We start from the raw sequence: 23,915 nt of genomic DNA, 5'->3' as shown, positions 1-23,915 counted from the left end.
ATTAAAATTTAATAAAAACAATGCAAGATTTCTGTAGATTGTATTTTTCATTTAATGAGACACTTACCATTTTTAAGTTATAATGTTTTTTTATGATAGCATAAAATATATTATCATAAAGTGTTAAAAGTATATATATTAAAGTTTAAAGAATATACTACTAATATCTTTATTCAATAAAAAAATGTGTTGAAAAGACACGATAAAGATTACTATTATGTTGTTATCGTCACTTATTACCAAAATTTAATAATAAAAAATCTCAATTTGTTGAAAGAGATTGGATTTTGACGTTATTCGACTTCTTTTCTTCTTATCTTTTTTCCGCGTCAGTGACATTTGCAATTATTGTTAATAAAAGTATTATTTGTAGTAACAACTGTGTTTTTTTCATCATTTTTAACTTGTCTTTTATATCATATTATACTATTTTATTTTTTACTACAATCTTATATTTATTCAAAATCTCATTCTTCTTACTACTATAGAAAAAATCCTCTAATTTTTAAGAGTGTTTTTTTCAAAAATTCTTATAAAAAACTTTGTTTTTAAGCATAATTGATTAAATAACAAAAAACTTATAAATGATCTCAAAAAATTAATACAAGAAGTGATAAATTGATTACTTGGAATAAATAGTTTTCTGAAAATAGCTTGAATGATTTTTCTTTCTTTTATGGTTCTTGAAAAAATAGAATAATTAATAAAATTCGCAATTGTTAATTATTTCGGTCTTCATTAATAGTATTTTTCAATTTAATATTTCTTACCACTTATAGTTTTCATATTAAAAAGTCCTTAACTTTAATGCGTATGAATGATCAGCGCCTATTGTAAGAAAATAATAATAATAATAATAATAAAAATATATATATATATATAATTAAAGACGAAATATATTAATTCAATAATATTAAATATTAACGATATATTTAAATGAGTCTACCTATACGTAATTTCAACAAAATATACGAGATAAAAAATTTCTTACATTTTATAAAATTTAAAAATTAAATTTTTTTAGAAATTATGAAAAAAATTCTACAAATTAATTTATGCATACAATTATTTTAGTGTTTGAAAAAATCATTTAAATATTTTTCTTTTACTTCCTAATGTAAATACTTTTGGAGAATTTCAAATATGTCCTAAATTGATTAATTGTTAGAATTTAAAATATTGTTTTAAAATACATTTCTCCCATTTTTCTTAATATTATAAATATAATTTATAAAAATTGGTAGTAATTTTTACAAGACATTTTTTTTATTTTTATGAAATATAATTTTTGTTTTTCTTACTAGTATCTATTGAAATTATAAATACATATCATTAATAATAATGAAAATAAATAAAAATTATTGATAAAAAGAATATAGATATAATAATAACATTATTTTTTAAATGATAAAACAAATTGAATTAAGTATTTTTATCAATGATAAAAGCGATTTATATTAACGAAGAATATAGTTGATTATTAGTTTGAGAACCAGAATTTATGAAGTTGAATTAATGATGTGTTTTTGTCTAATTTGCTTTGAAGCAAACGCGTTGTTGCTTTCCATTGCAGAATTCAAATACTTTGTTGGAAAAGGGAAATAATTGGTTGCTTTGCGTTACAGAATCACTGCATATAATAGTTGTTTAAGATAATTTTTTTACTCAAATTAAAAAATATTAAATATTTTATTTTAATGTAACTTCAGATAAGTTAATTACTTGTTATAATTTTTTATTTTTAAAATAATTTTCATTACATAATATAAATAGAAATAAAAAAAATATAATTAAAAAGGTTATTTTATCTTAAAATTTTAATAGTAACAAATGAAAAACAAATATTTCTTAAAAAAGTGACTATTACATACAAATAAATGAAGTACAATTGAGGTCTTCACCGTTGACAAGTGGAAAACTCAAAAAAAAAAAAAACAGCTTATTAGAGTAGATTTGTGAAAAAAGTTTATTGAAGTTTGTAATTGATGTGATATTTGAAAATATTTTTTTAATTTTTTAAAATGTATAAAATGTAAGTTTACAAATTTGATAAAATATAAATTTAAAAAAAAAATTATTAGAGAATTTATTATAAAAAAATTTAAAATATATATTAGAATTAAAATAATTTAAAATAAAATATTAATATTAAATTAAATAAAAATATGTATTAATAATTAAAATTAATATTTTATTTATTATTTATTTTATTATAATATAAAAATTAATATTAATAATCAATAAAAAAATTATAAGTGTTATATATATATATATATATATTAGAATATAGTTTACAAACATAATTATATAAAATTTATTAATTTTTTTTTTAAAAAAGTGCCACGTCATCTTTCTCCACAAATCTTCTCAAAAGAAAGAGAAAATTTTAAGGTATGAAAGTTGCATCGTTTTTCGGGATTTTACTTTTTTTTCTTTTCGTTTTTCCAACTTTCGGCACTCTCCTCCTTTCTTTGCTTTTCCGCGCCTGGATACAAACAGGCCCTTAAAGATATATTTCTTCTCTCCCAAAGTTAATACACTTGAAGATTCTTTTGTTCATATTAAGAATAAGGCGGTCTCTGTACTACGAATATATGATCACTGTAATATAAGGTTTTCCTCCAAACTTCACTAGTGAAGGGAATAAGAGGGAATTAAAGAAGACAAAAAGTTGTAAAAACTTATTGAAGAAATTAATTGAAAAAAATAAGAGAAGACAAAAAGTTGTAGAAAGTGATTGAAGGTAGTGGTACAAGATTGCAAAACTATTAAACTAATCTTATTCATTTTGATTTACTTCAATAATATATATAATCAAATTACAATTACGGGAACCTATAAAATAAGAATACTAACGACCCTATAAATTAACCAATGCAATAATAAAGATATAATAGTTTAAAAATAATAAAATCAGAATTAAATAATCAAACGAATTCATGTGGAGAAAAAAAAGCGCATTGAAATTATAAAAATAAAGAAATAAAAAATTAATTAAAAGCAAGAAATGAGACAATAATATTTCTTCACAAAATATGTGAAGATTTGGAAGTGGTAACGGTTGAGATATATATATATATATATTAAATTTATTATTATTAAATATATTTTATAATTATTATGTAAAATAAATATTATATTTTTAAATTATTAATTCATTCATATTTATATTTATATTATAATAAAATAAATATAATTAATAATATAATATAAATAATAACTATTTATCAACAACTATTCCATTACTCACAAACTTAAATAAACTATTTTATAAATCTACTTTAACATAATCAAATCCAAAAAATCTTATTTTTTTTACACTCTCTTCTCTTAAATGAGTTCAAATTCCCTCTCTCAAATTCTTTCCCAATTCAAATACACACTAATTCCCTAATTGTTCTGTTGTTTTATTCGATCATCCAATTGCACAAATTTCTGACTCTATCAAGCAATTTGAAATTTGACATGTCTATAAATATTTGTTGTTTACATTGCTCAATAAAGAGAGGCTGAAATGCGAGTGAGAATATATATTTAGGATAACTGGTCTCAATCCAATAAACCGACTAACATATTTTGATAATTTTTTTAACTATTTTAATTAAATAAAACTGTAATTTGACTAGTCCCAATATCTTTGTTCCCATGTTGTGGCATAAAGCTTCTAGGGCGTCACACTCTGGTTTCTCATTAAAAAAGAGAGACATATCTTATTAAAAAAAAAATATCAGTAATGATAAGTTTAACATTCACATTTTTTTATACAAACATTACAATTTCTAATACTATTATTTTAATACTTTTTTATATTATTTAATTTTAAATTTATTTCTAAATAAAAAATTATATTCAACTCTAAATATTATTTGTGAAAGTGTATTTTTCATCATTGATTCACGCGACTATACAAATATAAACATGATGATTTTTAATGTGTCTTATCGTGATCCTTCTGTGAGTACCACTAAAATGAGAGTCAAATGGGATGTGCTACACGTGGGAAAACTCAGCCATACAAACCCCACAAACTTCATCTACAACCTTAAGTTCATTTAACCCACCTGTCATATGATTCTTGTCGTATTTCGTAAACTAATTGTTTTAATGCAAAAGCATCTTCTGATAAATATGAAAAGTTCTTACTCCATGGTTATAAATACCGAGAGCTAACACACCGGATTAAACGAACCACATTAAGCAAAACCTAGCTTCACTACTATCTTTTCTCCATTCATATTCCCAAACCATCATGAAGCTCTTTTCCTTTCTAATATTTTCAAGCCTATTGCTCAAACAAGTGAGCCTAGTTATGGGAGACGTTGGCACTGCTGCATCTTATGGACCACCATACATTCGTGAGTTAACATTAATTAATCATTCATTCTTCATTTTCCACGATCTAGATGCCTTTTAATATGAATCTGTGTTAATTACATGCATGCTTCCGAAACAACAGTGGAAAAATGAGACGCAAAAACATGCATTATTTGTATTTGCTTTCATAGTAAAACAAAACGACCGTAATTGTTTGGCTGTTGTTGTTGTTGCATGTTTGTTTTGGCATGCAGCTACTGCTTGCGGTGGAAATAGCGCAGGGCAATTTCCTCCTGGAAATCTATTTGTGGCTGTGAATGAAGGGTTATGGGACAATGGAGCAGCGTGTGGAAGGAGATACAGAATAAGGTGCATGAGTGGAAAGAATAGACCATGCAAAGGTGGCAGCATCGATGTGAAAGTGGTAGATTCTTGTCCAGGCTCACCTTGTTCTAACAGTCTCCTCATGTCAAAAGATGCCTTCGCAGCTATTTCGCACTTCCCTCATGCAAAAATCAATATTGAATATACTGAGTAACTCTCTTTCTTTTTCTTAACTTTCACTTTTCCCACCAACCATCTTCTTTTACTCGGGGTTTTGAACATGTGAATTTTTTTTTTCCATTTTTACTAAAATGGAGTGGCTTTAAAAAAAAAATTACAAATTTGTGCAAGCCGTTTTAATTTGTCACGACTTCTGTCACATCAATCCTGAAGTCGTGTCAACTTGACACGACTTTGTCCACGTCATATATATATATATATATATATATTAATTTTTTTGTAATTTTTTTATTTATATATTGAGTAGTAAGTTATGTAATGTTTAAAATTAATTTGATATATAATTTTTTAAGGGTGTTAGTTTAAAGCAATAAAAAAATGAATAATTGTGTATAGATCATGTTTGACGGTAATGTAATATATTAATTTGGTTATTAGATTAATAAAAAATATGAAAAACAAAAAAAATGTTCATATTGCAGAACCGAAGATCACAATAGAAGCAATTGTCTGCACAAACAAGCTTGATAATAAAATTTAATTTCAAATTTGATTACTTATTTCCTCATTTTCTTTACCTAAGTATTTATTCCTTCATAAAAAAAATTATTTATCAAATTAATTTCAAATATTCCATAACTTATAACTTTAATTATAATTAAATAATTATAATATATATATATATATATTTAAAAACAAGAATTTTTTTTAAAAAATATGACGTGAACAAAGTTGTACCAACTTGACACGACTTCAGGTTGACGTGGCAGAAGTCATGCCAACTTGACACAACTTCAGGCTGACGTGGCAAAGTCGTGTCAACTTGACACGACTTCTTACATATGAAGTCGTGTCAAGTTGGCACGACTTGCCTCAGATTTGTAAATTTTTTTACACAAAAAAAAGGCACCATGATAAAGAAACCCTTTTATTCACAATCAATTCACCTCATTCAACTTCACGCAATATAAAATCTCTCAACTTTTCTTCTTTTCAAATCAGAATGTTAACGTCAAAGAAAACATGATAAAGTTTCGTGTATTAAAAAATTTGTCAAAAAAAAATTAGAAAAACTAAATTATACTGTGCACGTTAAAGAAAAAAAAAGAAGTAAATTAAACGTTTATGTATGATCTTCTTGATCCTTCACGTAATCAATTTAGTTAATGCTGTTCACACAGGATATGACTTTCCAGTTCGACGCCATGTACCCTGAAGTGCACTACTCATATATAAACAAACATCTTCAAGGACAAGGAATACGAGGTTGTAATTTTGCTGAAGAATTTCTCAAACCAGAATGTGATGATGACATACAAAGTTGTGTGCTGTCTTAGAAAAGTTTATGTACTTGAAAGAATATTATCGACAGTAGCGTTAATAAACTCTTAATGTTGTTTAGTAAGCCAGATTTTACTTCTTGGAGACAAAACATTGATCTAATAAAACGCGATTTACCTGAACTTTTTGTTTCGATGATAAATTATAGTAAGTAGTTGGTCATGTTAATGAAATAGCATATCTAACGGTTAATGAACATGGTGTTGTTGTTTCTGGCGCTACCATGCAAATGCCGAAATGACTAAGTCGCTACAATATATTTGAAAAATATGAATATCCACAAGAATCTAAACTAGAGAACCAGTTAGCGTAATGAGACGACTCTAACTTGAAGGTGGCTTAGTTCCCAAGTTTAATGAACATGGTGTCCTTGTCTCTGATGCTACTGCTATGCCATTTTTTAGTAGCCTTTGTGCACTTAAATGAATTCAAATTTCAGTAAAAAATTATTTCTCTTCCTGTTTTCCAAAATTATAATATGAAGTAACTCAATTGAGTTATGAAACTTATCATAATTTCAATATGTATAAGAGGAATATAAGTTTATCCAAGATAGATAGAGAATAAACCCTAATAATTTTACATAAACATTAAACATATTCAAAGTATATAGGGTTGAAATGAATATATTATTTTGGGTCCAGAAATTATTAGTCATGATAACAAATTGAAGGTTAAGGATAAACACTCAGCATAATATACATTAAATCGTATAACTTTTGTTTTTGTGAAAAAAAATAAAAAAAATATGAAATAATTAAGAGAAATCAGGTGTATTGGTAAAGGTCGTACGACTAATGTCATGTCTCGGTCTCCATTACTGGATCGATCGAGATCGTGGTCCATATCAATGGATCGACCGACAACACGAATTCAATTATTCTCAAGCAGGATTAATCAAGTTAATCTGCAATTAAGAACTAGGTAATGCATCTTTAAACGTGGTCAAACTCCCCTAACCTGACCCAATAAAGAAAACTCACCAAAGGTAATATAAATAACACACGTTCCATGGTCCAGGTACATCATCTACGGTGGTGCTCTTGGAACCGAGCGCCGAATCTCTCTCCTGACTTGAGTGTCAGAGTGCCTTATGCAGATACTCTCTGAATCTGGACTACGAGAAGCGAGATGAGTAAGGTAAAGCTACAAGCTTGCGAGGAAGGAAACTGAAATACAATCTGACCAACCGAAGGTGAAAGAAGAATTCTCTCAATAGTTCTCTGGACCCAACCCTCATTCTAGAAGGCCATGATAAATAATATTTATAAAGATTTAATCTTTAAATAAATGGAATAACATTGTGTGGTCTGCTCCATACAGGAAGATCTTATAGTGTTTTTGTACGTGCAGACTCAAATAAGCCACAAAATGGCAGAATCCGTGAGTGTGCTGGTTAATCACATCATAACAAGCATGGTCAGAAAAAGAATTTCAGTTTTTCAATTCAAATGACATGTTCATCACTATTGTTTTTCGTTTAGTAAAATTATAGAATGGATTTAACTTAGGATTAGTGAAGGAAGATAAGGGTTAATTAATATTACAGTTGTCCACTGAGTCAACCCCATTTTTGGCAAGGTGTTTCAGTGGATACTGCATAATGGGTCGTCGCACACTTCACTTCAACCACCAGTGTGGGTTCAACAACCAATTCCCCTTGGATCATCAATGTCATTTCATCACTAATATAGTCATTTAGGAGTTGAGATAAAAAAAATAATTTAAATATAGTTTTTTTTCTTTTATTATTTTGAGATGTTTTTTAAAAATAAAATTTTAAATTTCAAAAAACAAATATTTTAAATGTAATTATTAACTTTTTTTTATCAATAATAAAGAATCAATAAATATGAATCACTTAGGATAGTCCAACCTTTATACAAAAAGTGCAAATTAATCTTTCCTAATGGCCAAAAACACTTTCAGCGGCCAAGAGAGCAACCCTCCTGATAAGAACATCAAAAACCAACAAAAGTAGGAACCCGCACGGTACAACATCAAGAAACCAACATCATACGCATCAAAGGGTTCAGACACCAGTCAGAGTAAGAGAACGAAACAAAGCGTGACATAAAAGAAATCTAAGACCAAACATTTACTTGAACCAGTACAAACAATTTAAACTCATCAATTACGCCCCTATTAAATATGACATTGTTCCTATATTTCTAAATTTCACTTACTACTCCAACCCAAATTGCTCCCCACACTTTATTAACTGAATCTGAACCATTGCACATCCTGAACTGTAAAAATTTTGAGAAAGAATCATTGTGAAACACAGACGTCGCTCCAAGTCAAGCTAATCTACATTTGAAAAACAAGTGAGAACAAGACTCATCATCGATTTCACACAAATTACACAAAAGATTTTCAACCACAATCTCACATCTTTTCAAATTAACCCTAGTAGCAATCTCATTCTCCAATTTCATTCTCCAAAAACATATATTATCTAAATAATGAGAATGATTGATACATAAACCACTTAGTTTTATATGTTGGACGCACGCTAGTGTTAGCATATATGAGAAGAAAGTGGTGGAGACGGAACTCATCAACTTTGTGCACTACAGGTACTTAGAATAACCCTATTCTGTAGTTAGTGGCTAAGTCTTATTTTTCAAGTGCTGCTAATATGAGGCGTCAGGCTCCACGCAATTTGTCTTTTCCTTCTTAATTTACCCATTATTTTATTATTTTATGCACAATCATGTAAAGTTCAATTTCCATTTTTAAACCAATCCTCACGTTCACACACTATTCTAAAAAGAGTGAATACCCTTATTTAAGGGGAAATTAATAACACAATGCACATTTCCTAAGTTGAGATATTGTTAATTTAGTTGACAAATTTCGTACCAATAGCATGTATCAAAACAAAAAAAAGAAATTAATTGAAAACTTAGTAGGTGTAATGCTTGCACACTTATATCGTATAAAGTATTTTTTTAATTTTTAATTAAGGTGAGATTTCACTCATATTCATTGGATAAGTTTTAAATCACTATAATTTATAAAATAAAATTTTTACTATTTATATCTTCAAAATATCTTGATTTATAATTTATTAGCATTTTACGTTGTTTCAAACATCTAAATTGTAATTTTTGGATATCTAGAATCTAAAGGCTAAAAAATTACAAATATGATAGTTTTTTCTTTTTCTTTTTGAAACAGTTGTATTGATAGGGCTCGTTTACCAGCTTTGAAGAAGTCTACGAGCAAAAATGCGCACGCGCAATCGCCCAAGCAGATAAGGATAAACCATATGTAACATCACATTATCATTTTTTATTTAGACTTAAATAACTTTCAAAATTTTACTTATTTTTCTTTATCATAACAACCGTATATCATAATAAACAATAATAAAGATTTAGAGTATGTTATATTTTAATATTTTTATATTATGTTATATATTTTAACTTAAGGATCACATAAATAATCCAGCTAGTTAAGGTAACGTCAGAAACTGAAATCAATTTTTTTAATTTGTTTGATATCTGATTTAAAACATAACCAAGATTCCCATGCTAAACGACGTTGCCATAATTGTTGAGTAGCAAAGCAATTTTGGGGAAGGAAAAGGAGGGTGACTCAATATAATGAAAACCAAGATGAAAATAAAGAACACGGGGAAAGCAATTCTTATCAATGTCTACATTATGAATTTGTGTGATATGTGACGTCACTCACAAAATGCGCCATAAAATTTATGAAACTTTTTTTTTGTCAACAACAAATCTATATAATGGCTATAAGGATATATATTTAGGGTTTAGGGTTATAACAAAATCATAAAAGTTGTCCTTACGACACAAATTTCAAACCCACCTACATTATAGGAAATTCTTCTTGCACCTGATTTCTTCTTTCTACACCTTAATAGAAGAAGTAAAATGATAAAAAAAATCATTTTTTATTAAGCATCCTTCTTCCTTTTTTTAGTTGTAGCAACCCATTTTAACTTCCACCATTGCAGTAGTTCTCCACCTTCAGCACCACCATCCCAGTAGTTCTCACCTCCACCACAACACCTCCCACATTTAGCACCATCATCGCAACAGCCCCTCAAGTTCACCAGATAATTGTGTTTCGAATTCTCATTACATACAAATTATTATATATGAATAAAAATTTATATGTAAAGTCAATATTACATACAGATATTTGCATATGTATATAAGATATTTAACATTTAATTAAAAAATAGAAATTATTACATACAAATATAATTCGTATGTAATTTATTTTAAATTTAATTAAAAAAATAATAAAAATGTTACATATGAATTATATCTGCGTGTAATATATTAAAAAATTAATTAAAAAAAATTGTTACATACGAATTAAATTCTTATGTAACTTATTTAAATTTAATTAAAAAATAAAAAAGTGTTACATATAGATATAATTCGTATGTAATGTAAAATAAAGAAAACTGTTACATACGAATAAAATCCATATGTAACCTATGTAACTTATTTTAAATTTAATTAAAATATAACTAAAAAATTATTATATACGAATAAAATCCGTATGTAACTTATTTCAAATTTATTTAAAAAATAATTATTTATAATATTAATAATTTCATATTTTTTGTAGTTAATACAAATTAATGGATTTAATGTATTCTAGGTTCTAGAATTTTGAATACAAAATTTGTATTCCATATTCTAGAATTCGGAATACAATGTATTATGGATTCTACAATTCGATCCAAAATACATTGTATTATAAATTCTAGAATACAGAATACACTACATTCTAAATTTTATAATATGAATACAAACTAGAATTTATATTTTGTATTTTAGAATTCAAAATACAAATTTGGTGGTTGAATGAAGGGAAAACTTATGTAATTAATTTTTCCTAGGTTTATTTGGTGGTTGAGTTTGGTTCAATCTCTATTTTTTTGGGCTTCTCGAACCCTTTATTGGCTCAAACCTGACTTTGAAATTCACAAGAGTTCTTCCAATTGCGAATAGCCATGGTTTCAATGTTGTCACCATGTCATGGAGAGCCACCTATGAGTTGAGGTTTTCAATATTTAAGGCTACCCTTTTTAACCTCTCAATGAATAGCCTTAGTGACCTCCAACTCCTGTTGAATATTAACCAAGGTGATTGATGTCATGTGGTATGGTCACCTTGTTACAAATTGTGTTTTTGCTACCTAAGTCTCAAAAGAATCGATAGAGAATGGTGGAAGGTGGGTAAACCAGCTTAACGTTGTTCTTTTCGGGGATATAGGAGAAACACGATAGAGTACCACATCGTTTGAGGCGTAAGGGCCCATTTGGGTTGCATACACATCAACATGTTCATCGAAATTGGTTGTCCCGTCATATCAATCTATACTTAATTGTGTTTTTGCTACCTAGGTCTTAAAACAATCGATAGAGAATGGTGGAAGGTGGGTAAACCAGCTTAACGTTGTTCTTTTCGGGGATATCGGAGAAACACGATAGAGTACCACATCGTCTGAGGCGTAAGGGCCCATTTGGGTTGCATACACATCAACATGTTCATCGAAATCGGTTGTCCCGTCATATCAATCTATACTTAATAGTGTTTTTGCTACCTAGGTCTCAAAACAATCGATAGAAAATGGTGGAAGGTGGGTAAACCAGCTTAACGTTGTTCTTTTCGGGGATATAGGAGAAACACGATAGAGTACCACATTGTCTGAGGCATAAGGGCCCATTTGGGTTGCATACACATCAACATGTTCATCGGAATCGGTTGTCCCGTCATATCAATCTATACTTAATCTCTTTCAGTTGGGAGAGAGTTCGACAACCATTATTCTTTCAACAAAAGAGTGTTGTTATGCACTTTCCAATGTCATTGAAGTGTTCGATGATGTGTGAAGTTGCGATTCTACCTCCAATTTATGGGTTATTGTAACTACGGGTGTTAGGAGTCTAAGGTACATTGTTGTAATTTATTTTATCGGTTCTCGGTAATCTTCTTCTTGAGGTCGGGACAGGTGGATTCTTTCCAATCTTCTTTTCACTTTCTCATTTTCCTATAAGACAGATTTGTCAACATTTATTTACTTCATCTCGATCATCTCCTTATAAAGAACCAAAAGCAATGCCATGTGTTCAGTCTTGGTTGCTTTTGCGTCTGCTGACCTCTAATCATTAGTCATATTTCTTGTAAATATCATCAAAATTTTCAATATTGTTCCTTCACAGTCCCATGATATGTGCTAATTCTTCTTGTATGAACTAAAAATGGATATTCTTCTCTACCTTGCTAGTATTATTATTTATAGGTTACTTCTCAAGTCTTGATTGAAATGGAGGATATCTACTAAAAGTTATCCAACTCGAAGTCAATATTCAATAATTGAAATATTGAATGTTATTATATATATTAATATATATATATATATATATATATATATATATAAAGCTTTCATGTTAGGCATCATTATGCAACTTGATATCTTAGCTAGACTGACGCCTCAAGTAACAACAATCATCTGCAATCACATGAAAAAAGTATTATTAAAAAAAGAAAAAAGAAAGAAAATGCAAAAAAAAATATGGGAGGACTAGATCAAAACCCATATGTTAACAAAAACGATATATAGGTAGACTATAACTATTCATAAAGAATTCTAAAAACAGACTAGATGAAAGCCTATTATACCAATGAAATGATTTTCTATGAATAAATCATAAATTAGTCAACTTATTAGCATACGCATCCCCTTCACGAAAAACATGAGTAACCCTAAACCTGATTTTCCTACAGTAATTAAGACAAGTATTCCATCAATTACGAAGCAACCACAAAACATTAGTCTTAGCCGTAAATGTAGCACAAACCAAGGCAGAATCACATTCAAGTCATACGTTAGTGAGCCACATCTTTTGAGTTTCTTCCATAGCATGTATAATTTCATAAAACTCTGGAACCATAATAGTCTGAACTTAAAAAAATGCAGAGAAAACACAAATAAACTCCTTTATACTCTCACTCTCACATAAATATTGAATATTATTTATTAACAACATACCTTTCAAGAGCTAACCTCAATCCTTTTTATAAAAACTTTTTATAAAAGCAAGTGAAATTAGTATTTATTCAATATAGAGTTGTATTATTACAATTTTTGATTTTTTTAAATTAATCTCATAGTATAAACTGATTAAAAAATTTAATTAATTTTAATTATTATTTACTTATTTATCGTTTTATGTGGCAATAAAAACTAGCAAGCGATATAAAATTTGATCGGGGACAAGTCATCTTCAATGACTCTAATATTTATATCGTCGTGTTAGTTTTTCTTTTCTTCTTTGAACTAATCTCATAGCGACAGAGCAGCAAAAAATGGAGAACGTGGAGCTTAGTCTACACTATGACGCAAAAAGCGACAAACAGCTAATTCAAAATGCAAGATGGTGGTTTTTTTTTTTTTTTGAGTAAGAGGTAGATGAACCATTTTAAATTTTAATGCAGTGGATTTTCGTCCTCATCAAATAGGCTAAAATTGAATATAGCTGGCAAGAAATAGCGACAGAAATTGTAGCAGGAGGTAGAAGAGCAATATTATAATACTCAAAGGTGTTAAAGGAGCCAAGAAGAACAAAACTTCGATGCCACAGACACTGAAACAGTATGTTGCAAGACAACATGCACCGATAGACCTTCTTCAAAATATCAGAGCAAAAGGCTGTTCCTGTTTACACTTCATAAGGGTAAATATGATGTTCAAATTGTATGGTACGAAGTATTTTACAGAGTAGTAAAAAACTGATTGAAGCTAGTTTAGTAAAAGAACAGGACAGACAAAGTGAATAAACCAGATAGAAGATAATAGCAAAAATGTGAAGATGGATGAACTGAGAGAAAGACAAGGAGTGTTTATTTTGGTTTATAAATTCTTACGTGAACCAGACTCAATCTCCTTTGGTGGTTGTTGAGCAGAGTGCGCTTTATTACCTGAACTGCTGCCAAAAAATAGGGACACCAGCAGTCACAGAAATTGGACACCAAAAATATGTAAAGTATATGATTTCTGTTAATCTTTTTTGGAACATCAAATGTATTTCATGGCATTGCGATCATCTGCTCAATCCTGTTTCGAGAAATAAAAAATTTACAAGTATCTTTATACAGACATCACGTTAAAGTTTTCTTAAAAAGTTGAGTTCGTGCATCTTAAATATCATGTTTTCCTTTTCCATAAAATGAAGTTTACTCAATTTGACGATGGCATTTACATCAGCTTGGATTTAATAAGTTGTTGATAATAAAGTTTTTTTCTCCGTCCACCCAAATCCATTAATTCTTTTTCCTTGTTCAATATGCTGGGAACGCAGGAGAGCCATGCTAAGCCAGCCTGAATAAGAAATAGAACTCTTTTTTTTGTTTATATTGACTTTCACGTCCACAGATTACGTCAACATCAAACACTGAATTAGTTAAATATTGTATACCAAAACGCCACTTATTCACACACATGGATTATTATAATTGAATTCGCTTTTGGGCTTTCTGTCGGTGAGTATCACGCTACGGAATCTTGTTGTGCAGCAAACGAAAGCAGAGCTAATATGCCACCAACTTGTGGTTGATAATGGTCATGATCACTAGCTTCGAGATAGTCACGCCCATAACACTAGATGAGTAGCTCAGTGTGTACCACTGAAATAAATTCATTGATGATACATGTGTTTTTTTCCATAAATGGTAAGTCAGCGTTAATGGCTACCAACCACTGTCTAGTAATTAATACACCTCTTCGGGGATATGAATGAGCATCTACTAGGCAAAAGTGAGGAAGTGTGTTGGATATTAGCAAACCAAAGAAAGCAGAGGAACATTGAGTGTTTTTATCCTAGTGTTTCAGCTGATACACACTTCAGTAAAAACAACAAAACTATGCACTTGCTTTCAGCTGTATCTCTCCCTTGGATAAAGAAACTCTTGAGTTACATTGTTGATCTTAGGTTTAAAACAAGCGGTGCTACATGTAACAGTTGTAGACAAGCAAAGGCAGACAATATCGTATACAAATAAAGGTATTTAACAGTTTGATCACTATTCACTGAAAAAGAAAAGCAGAAAAGTGTGTAGCCTTTTCCCGTTTGTAGGACAGAGAAATATCAATGAACATGCCATTTTCCCCATCTATCAAACAAGTACTGTAGCCATTCATCAAGCATTGAATATGCAGATTCCAACAAGGACTGAGTGCAACATATTAACGAGTTTTCAACATCAAAATCAATTTACAGAATACTAACGTCTTGAATCGTTCTTCATAAACAGATGAATTAAATTTCTATAACGATAATAGCATTAAAATATAACATCCAAGTGTTTCCGCCGCATCTGACCTAGTCCCTGGCTTCGATGTGGGGCAATACAAAGAACCACACAGTACAAGAGAAACAACCATAATTGCAAGAGATCAACAAGTCACTTCTACAAACACTCAACTATGAACAACACATCCAACCAAACATACTCATCAGTGTTAAATCACTGTCAGTTTCTCATCCGCTCGCAGTTAAGATAAATCCCAAATTCGCAATAGCAGAAGAAACATCACATAGTAGAAATGTACTAAGAATTAATAACCATGTAAACTCCATAAATCGAGTTCCTACAACAACAGAACACAACTAAACCACTGAAAATGCAAATGAGATAAAAAATTATAATAAAAAGATAGGAGACTCTGGCTCCAGTAACACATAACGTTCTCTAAGGAAAAAAAAAACAGGAATTTGAAATCGAAACCTACTGATTAACTACCCACGGCCACCATTAGCAACGAGAAGAGGATCTGTAAATAAACCCGAAGAAAAACCGTACCGAACCGGCAATTCGGACAGCGAGGATGATGCCATTGTGATTTCCATATTCGCCTCAAATCGAAACCTCCTGGTTTTATTTTCCTCGTACCGATTTTTTTTCTCTGGAATCTGTGTAAACAAAACAGGAAACGAATTAATGAATTAATCAATTAATTAAACCAATTAATTCTGCTGGTCGTTTCTCTTGCCCATTCCGTCGGCCTCTCTCTCCTCGAGCAACCTCCCTTCCTCCTCATCGGCCTGGGCGGTCTTCTTCTGCGCCTCCTTGGCCTTCAGCGCCTGCAACTTGGAGTGGTTGTAATACGCCACGCCAAGGAACGCGAGCCCGTACCCGAACAAATTAATCGGCGTCACAGTGTCCTTGATAACCGACCACGAGAAGGCAATCAGGAGCCAGTCCTTGACCACGCCGGCGACGTTCATGGTCAGCGCGGAGGTCTTCCCGACCAGGAGAAAGACGGCGAGGTTGAGCGCGAAGGCGCAGAAGGAGTTGGTCCCGAAGACCACGAAATCGAACTGGAAGGTGGAGGATTCTCGGAGGATAGGATACTCCACGAAGATCCAGGGGACGGAGAGGAAGACGAGGCAGCAGGGGGCGACGTAGTAGAGCGAGGTGATGGGGTTGAACGAGATCCCCTTGGAGGTGAGGAGGATTTGGATCATGACCAGGCGAGTGGCCTCGAAAGCGACCGCGCCCAGTTGCAGGAGGACGCCCCAGGTGTCGAAACGCGCCTCCCCGTAGGCGGCGACGCCGACTCCGAGGGAGATGGAGAGCATGTTGAACATGGTGTCGTTTTTGTAGGACTCTTTGCGGAGGAGGACGCCGATGGAGTAAACGGCGACGGGCATTAGAGCCTTCAACATCTGGATGAAGGAGACGGAGAGGTAGATGTAGGCGGAGTTGGAGAGCCACAGGGAGAGGGAGTAGAGGGCTCCGATGGGGACAACCGATGAGAGGTAGACATCGCGTGACATTGAGACTGGCTCAACGAGGCGGAAGACGCGGACGAGGAGGAAGGCGAGGGTGGCGCAGAAGGACATGTGGATCATGGTGAGGGAGACGGGGTAGGGCCAGTTGTACATCTTCTTGTCCAAGATGTACTTGTTGTACACGATTACCGTGAAGCTCAGGAAGATCCATATGGCAACGTAGGTGTACGATAGCACGATCTTCTTCACCACGCCATCGCTCAGAGATCCACCTTTTCCCATTCTTCCACACTCTCAGAGACAAAGAACGGGTCTGCTCAACGCGATACACAGATATATATATAGAGAGAGAGAAAGAAAACCGATGTGGGATGCACTGCCTCTTCCACACAACAACACTTTCTCTCACACTTTTTATGCTCTCACAACCTTAAATAAATAAATAAATCAAACTGTTATTAATTTACGTTAATCAATTCTATTTTCCCTTTCACCTTCCCAAAATTAATAACATACACTTTTATTTTATTTTATTTTATTTCTTTCATTTGTGAATGTGGTAAATTTCCCTCATAACATTCCACTCTATTAATAACATATAACATTTTCCCAATACTCAATCAGACCTATTACTTAATATTAGGGAGATAACCACCCATGCCAAGTCAACATTTGGTGTATAATTTATTTCTTTTTAAATCAAATATTTATAATAATGTAAATTGTCTATAACTTTCTAACTCTTTATGAATAGGTATTCAATAAAAATAAATACATTAAAGGTCTAAAGAAAATATTTATTCAGAAAAAGACAAAAGTTAAATTTATGTAGATGTATTCTTGTTTACGTTTTACCGTGGTAAGATAATTATTTATAGTTCTTACAAAATATATATATATAAAAAAAATAAAGAAAGAAAATGTTTGGTTCTGATGCATAACAAAAGCTAGGTCAATAAAGGAAGTCAACACCAAACCTATATTTCGTAGGATTCGGATATGTGATTTTAATGTTAGAGGAAAATCGATTACAACGACTTTTGGTGTGAGAGGTATGACACTTAATAATGTATGGTAAATCTCAATATTAGGAGACAGATCCATATTTTATTTTTTCTTTTACTGTAGTATCTTTCTAAGATATATGCTTTTATTTGATAATATTCATAATTTCCTCACTTTTTTTAGTTATATCTAAAGTGTTTTTAAGAATAATGAAATATAATATTTTTTTTATTTTAATAAGATAGTTGTACAAATTTATTTACTATGTAACATCCCGAAAATACATATAATTATTACAATACATGTTTTATATATTTCTATACAAGTTTAGAGTGTTTCAAAATATTTCTATTACAAGATTATAACTTATAAAAATACAAATATTAATAATATAAAATTCAAAACTACATCTTAAAACCCTTCAGACCCTCCGTCACCATATTTATACATGTTCATACAACATAAAATCAAACAATTTTATCAATTAACATCCTGCAAGAGAAATTGAAACTTGGGATCACGTTCCCTTCACATTCATGTCTTCTAGCCTAGGGTATTATTGAAAGTTAAAGTTAGTTTCTCTTACCTGAAATTCTACTGATGGAAATTCCAAAATTTAGGAACCTAAAGGAAGTTATCTAAACATTACCAAATTTTAGTATGAGCTTAATCAATAGAAACATTTTTCTCAACTGGTCCCATTAAGATTGATGGCTAAATCATAGAGAAAAACAGAGAATAAGGGGTCTTGATCTTTAGAGCAAAAATGAACTTGTTCTGTTTGAAAATTTGATCGGGTATTAATGTACTCTAATTTCTCAACTACAACGTGATCAAATTTTGAAAATAGATGATGTATGAGAGAGAAATTGAAGAGAAAAGAGAGAGGAAAAAAATGGGAAAAAAGAAAGTGATAAGCACCTTGAAGAATTTGGTGTTATATATTGTCTATTTTTATTTATCTAACCCAATAAATACATATAAATTATTTAAAAAAAGTGTGAATACTAAAGGAATAATATAATAATAATAATAACAATAAATTTATTAGAAATTTAAAGAAATAAATCAAAAGAAACAAATTTTATTTTAAAATCGAGACAGATAAAAAAAGTAAAGGATATTTTCTTGTCATTTATGCATTTATCCTTTATCCAATCTTTAGCTAATATATATATATATATATATATATATATATATATATATATGTATGTGTGTGTGTGTGACGTACAAATAAAGAAGATAAAATATAAATAAAATTGAAATATTATTTTATTAAAGTCAAATTATTTTATTGCATTTTTAATTTAAAAAAAAAACTTAAATAACACTTACTCTTTACTTGCATCAAAGAGGGGGAAAGGGTAATGTTGTTTTCATTTATATGCATAATTGTGTTTAAAATTGAAATAATCTAACTCAATACCTAACAAATTTATAACCAGTGAAAAATCAAATTTAATGTATAGTGTTTTTTTCTAAACCACTTAGTTTGATTGCAATGTTTGTTTGAGTCCAAACGAAGTCTAAATCAAACTTCATAATAAGTCAAATTAATGCATGTTGTGTTTTTTTTTTTTCTACAAATGGTACAGTTTGAATTAATTGTTTATTTGGAGTTGAAAACCAACCTAAATCAAACTAACATAATGTATTATATCTACTTTTTCATTAAAATTTAATATTTTTAAGCTATGTTTATTTTTTAAAATTGAAAATAAAGTGTTGTTGAATTTAATTAAACTTAATTTGTTTAGATATAAATTTAAGTTAGTAATGTTTTGCTTGAAATTCATTATGGATAATAATTTGGTAAGATTTAATATTTTTAAGTTGAATGATTATCAAACAAATAATGCATATCAAAATTGATTTAAAATTACAAAAAATATATATAATCCAAAGAGCAAAATTTTGAGTTGCTTTGGATTATTTAATTAATTTTAACCGAACTACATTGCACTATATTATTATTTTTATTAGTTTGTGTGATTTTTAGTTTAGAACTATATCAAATTATAAAAAAGAAAAGTGGATGAATCAAGAAGGAAGAACGTGACAAATGTTCACACAGCATAAAGAAAAATAAAATAAGATTGATATAATGGATTACTTTGCAAATATTTTAATAATATCTATTTATTGTGTAACAAAATCAATTTTTTTTATCAACAAAATGAATTAATAAATATGAATCAATATCCAACCCTTAATAAATATAAATACTTATTATGTAACAAAATCATGTAATAAACATTTATGCTTTCCATTATAATTATTAAAAAAAATATTAAAATAAGAAGTAAAAGAAATAAAAATATTAATAATAATAAAATTATTTATTTTCCACTCATTTTTACACTTTTTCATTTAATTCAAACAATCTATTTTCATTTTTTTTTACTCTCTTTCTTTCTTTTATCTTTCTTCACTCTTTCCCCTTTCATAATTTAATCTAAATTAATAAAAAATTATATCAATAATAATATAATAAAAACAATTAATTGAAAAAATGAAATTTACTGTTTTTAGGTCCCCTCACCCACAAATTTGTACTTTAATAAGGTGCAATTTAAAATAATAATAATAATAATAATAAATATACTAATGGTATCCAGGCGTTGACAAAGTCAAGGTCAAAGTCAACGTCGGAGGTCAAAGTCAACATAAGGCGTCGCCTAGGTGAAGAGACGTCAAGTGCCAGCGTCGCCAAGAAGAAGCATCGCCAAGGTCAAGGCGTCGCCTAGTTAAGGCATCGTCCAACCAGGGCGTCGCCAGGGTCAAATCTCACAAAGGCAAGGCAATCACGGTGTGGCTCCCTGATACCCATGGGTAGGAAAGACCGTGGAGGGAGCGACGTCGTGGGAAGGCCTCAAGTCCCGATAATCCGGGGTAGTAATAAAGAGAAGAGAAAGGTGGCTTCAAGGCCATAGTAATAGCGCCAGTGTAGGGCAGCCTGACTCGCGAAGTGCCCCTGCCGCCCCAGAGACACCCTTGGGATAGATACGACTCAAGAGGAGGGTCACGCCCAGGGTAGCCAGGTGCGGGGCACGAGAGGAAGGCAGATACGCTCTCAAAGTGAGTGACTAGATGTTTGGGGGCATGAGTTGGCACCCAAAAAGTCACCTCTAGCGCAGATGCACTCCCAGGTAGAAGGACTCACACGAGGAGATACCCTCAGATGGGGTCACGGCGTTGTGAGGCCCTTCACGTGTACAGCAGCCAGGTCAGAATAGAAACGCAATTTTGTCAGGTACAAGGTAATTAAAGTTATTTAATACAGTTTCCGTTTCGAACGTTTAAGGTACTATAAATGCTCCCAAGCGTTTTGAACGTCTTAAATGCGCTACGTTTTATAATTAAATGCGCTTTAAGGCGCTTTGAATGCGGAAGTAGCTTAAATAGCGCTTTGAATGTTGGAAAGGGGGGCTTCGAACTTTTGGCAAATTTTCCAGAAACTCCTCTAGTTGCTTGCTCGAGCCTTGATGTTACGCACAAGGGACTAGGGAAAGATCTTTGCCAGAAGGAGAAAATATACACTAGACACAGTTTATTTAACCACCTTCAGAGTACCCTTCACGGTCCGAGACGAAGGTGCATAGTTTTTTGGTGTTTCTTGCTGGCTGACTTGAGCGTCGGAGTGCAAACGGCCGTTAGGGCGCCCCTTTGTCTTCTTTTGCAAGAATCCACAGGTAACCAGTGGGAAGGAGTCCCTAACTGACGGTTAAGGTCGCGTACAAAGACGTTTCAAGTAACCGAACGGAATAGGTCCAGTTTATTACACATATTTTTTTTGTTTGAATAATTCTCATTATTTTTAACACATTTACTTAAAATCGATGAGATTTTATTCATCTTAAAACGTCATAGAAATTTGATTGTATAGCTGTGGCTATGGATTAGTAGTGGGCATAAATGAATTACTGAATTCATGCGCAAAGCATAACACTGGATCTGTTTTGGGTAAAAGATAAATTTGTCATTTAGTAAATTAAAAATAATACATTTTGTAATGATATAATTAAAATAATATTCAAATATTTTATTATTGTATCCTAAAACCTAAACACTTTAACATTTTGTAATTATTTCGACAAAAACTTTGAAATTGTTTTAGGAATCAGATGGGTTAGCTGATGAGACTTAAATTTCTATATTTTTCTCAATCGAAAATAGAATAAAAATTCAAGTATTGTCTCAGCCCTATTTTCCCTCAAGACATTTTTGCTTAAAAAAAATAGTACTCCAATTAAATCTAATCCTTGTTTCAGTCTTATTTTCGCTTAAATGAATAAATTTTTCTCAAGCTAAAAAAAATTGTTTGTTGATTTTTTTTGTTGCTTTAATTGATATTTATATAAATTTTAATTTTTACATGTACATGAAACATTAATTTTATGCGAGTTTTTTTGATATTTTTTTAATTGTTTTTAAATTTGAATTTATATGTGATAGAAGGGTATGTTTATATGTGATGCGAACTATGAATTATATGGAGGTATGATAGAGAGCGTGAAGAAAATACTGTGTTAAAATTATTTATGATGTGCATTGAATTAAATATTCATTTAGAATGATATATTATGACTCTACTAATATATTAAAATCATATAGATAAAAATTATTAGGTGTTGAAAGCTGAAAAAAGGTTCATATGACCGAGTTTTCAATTGGAAAGATAACTTGTTTGGTAAGTCATATGAATTTACCTTGTCATAGGAGTTGACTTAGTTTATATGTCCATGTAGTTATGTGGAAAGATAGCACAAGGAAGATAGTATAACAAGTGCATTAGGATAAAGTTTTTGGAAAGTAAAGTATAAGTGTATGTATATGTGAGTAGATTTTTTTGTAGTTTTTTTATAATATGATAATAATATAAATAATATATATAGTGGATGGGGAAAAATACAACAAAAGAAGTTTTTTTTACAAAAGTATGCCCTATTTTAATTCGCCATTGAAGCGTATTAATGTTCTGCCGTTGTAATAATCAAATAGTACTATTAAACAAAAGATAATAATTATTTTATAATATTTAAAATATCATTCATTTAATAATTGCGAATATGCAATATTTATTATTAAAAAATGAAACTAAATTAAATAAGTCTTAACATTAAGTTTATCTTATAAGAATTTACAACACCCAATGGTATTGATTAAAAGTATAATGAACATAATTGTTAATAATCCTAGTAATAGATTAGTATTCAATCAACATAATCTTTAGTTTCTTAATTAAAATTAAATAAATTACCAAATGGTGAAATTGTTGCTGTTTTAACCTGATTTGTTTGTAATGTCCTTTTTCTTTGTTGATTTATACCTGATTTCTATCAAATATTTTTTATAGTTAAAACAAAGTTAATCATCTTGTAACATCCATGTTTTTACCACAACTATAAGAAGTGTCAAATGTAAAATAAATATTTAGATGTATATACATATATTCACAGTATTTTAAGTATTTTAAGATATATGATTCTTCATAGAGATTTTAATATATAAACATTATCAAATCAAAATACGTAAGAAAACTAAACATTTCATCTACTCATTGCGAAGCTCTTTCTCACCTGCAACATCATTTGTTCCAATGCACACAATCTCAATCTCATCGTATGACAAGGTTAATTCATATGACCTAATAAACTAGGTTTTTTTTTTTACATCCCAGACAGAATCATATGAATCTCTTTCGACTCTCACCACCTAATACTTATCATTTATATGATTCCAAAATACCATTAGAGTTAGGATCGTCCATTTTCAGAGTACATCACAAATCAATATATTCTCATAACAATCTCAACACAATATTTCCTTTATGAAAATAATATGTCTCAAACACATTTTCACATCATTACATACTTCATTTAACACCTAAATACACCATTAAATAACGTCAAAGTTTAAATTTATAAAGCAATTCAATATATACCACAAATTTCGCATAAATGCA

At 30.3% G+C, this 23,915-nt stretch overlaps 2 protein-coding genes across 2 annotated transcripts; one reads left to right on the top strand and one right to left on the bottom strand.

The window, feature by feature from the left end:
• Positions 1–4,077: 4,077 nt before the first annotated feature.
• LOC137821350 (EG45-like domain containing protein 2) lies at positions 4,078–6,281 on the top strand. Its single transcript, XM_068625900.1, has 3 exons — positions 4,078–4,355; positions 4,569–4,848; positions 6,000–6,281. Exons 1-3 carry the CDS (start codon positions 4,250–4,252, stop codon positions 6,004–6,006), a joined length of 393 nt encoding a protein of 130 aa, XP_068482001.1. The 5' UTR covers positions 4,078–4,249; the 3' UTR covers positions 6,007–6,281.
• Positions 6,282–15,748: 9,467 nt separating this feature from the next.
• LOC137821349 (probable sugar phosphate/phosphate translocator At4g32390) lies at positions 15,749–17,349 on the bottom strand. Its single transcript, XM_068625899.1, has 2 exons — positions 16,204–17,349; positions 15,749–16,123 (listed from the first exon to the last, which is right to left on the bottom strand). The coding sequence occupies exons 1-2, from the start codon at positions 17,225–17,227 to the stop codon at positions 16,089–16,091; spliced, it is 1,059 nt and encodes a 352-aa protein (XP_068482000.1). The 5' UTR covers positions 17,228–17,349; the 3' UTR covers positions 15,749–16,088.
• Between the last annotated feature and the right edge of the window lie 6,566 nt (positions 17,350–23,915).

The sequence above is a fragment of the Phaseolus vulgaris genome, chromosome 9 (assembly GCF_000499845.2).
Source record: "Phaseolus vulgaris cultivar G19833 chromosome 9, P. vulgaris v2.0, whole genome shotgun sequence".
In the NCBI taxonomy this organism is placed as follows: Eukaryota; Viridiplantae; Streptophyta; class Magnoliopsida; order Fabales; family Fabaceae; genus Phaseolus; species Phaseolus vulgaris.
The sequence above is the reverse complement of the archived record's forward strand: the minus strand, read 5'-3'. Positions and strand labels throughout refer to the sequence as shown.

Excerpts from the sequence above, each read along its gene's own strand:
- LOC137821349 (XM_068625899.1), bottom strand. The coding sequence starts at position 17,227 with ATGGGAAAAGGTGGATCTCTGAGCGATGGCGTGGTGAAGAAGATCGTG. Across the intron at positions 16,124-16,203 it reads GAGAGAGGCCGACGGAATGG|ATTCCAGAGAAAAAAAATCG; the intron begins GCAAGAGAAACG and ends TTGTTTACACAG.
- LOC137821350 (XM_068625900.1), top strand. The coding sequence starts at position 4,250 with ATGAAGCTCTTTTCCTTTCTAATATTTTCAAGCCTATTGCTCAAACAA. Across the intron at positions 4,356-4,568 it reads TTATGGACCACCATACATTC|CTACTGCTTGCGGTGGAAAT; the intron begins GTGAGTTAACAT and ends TTTGGCATGCAG.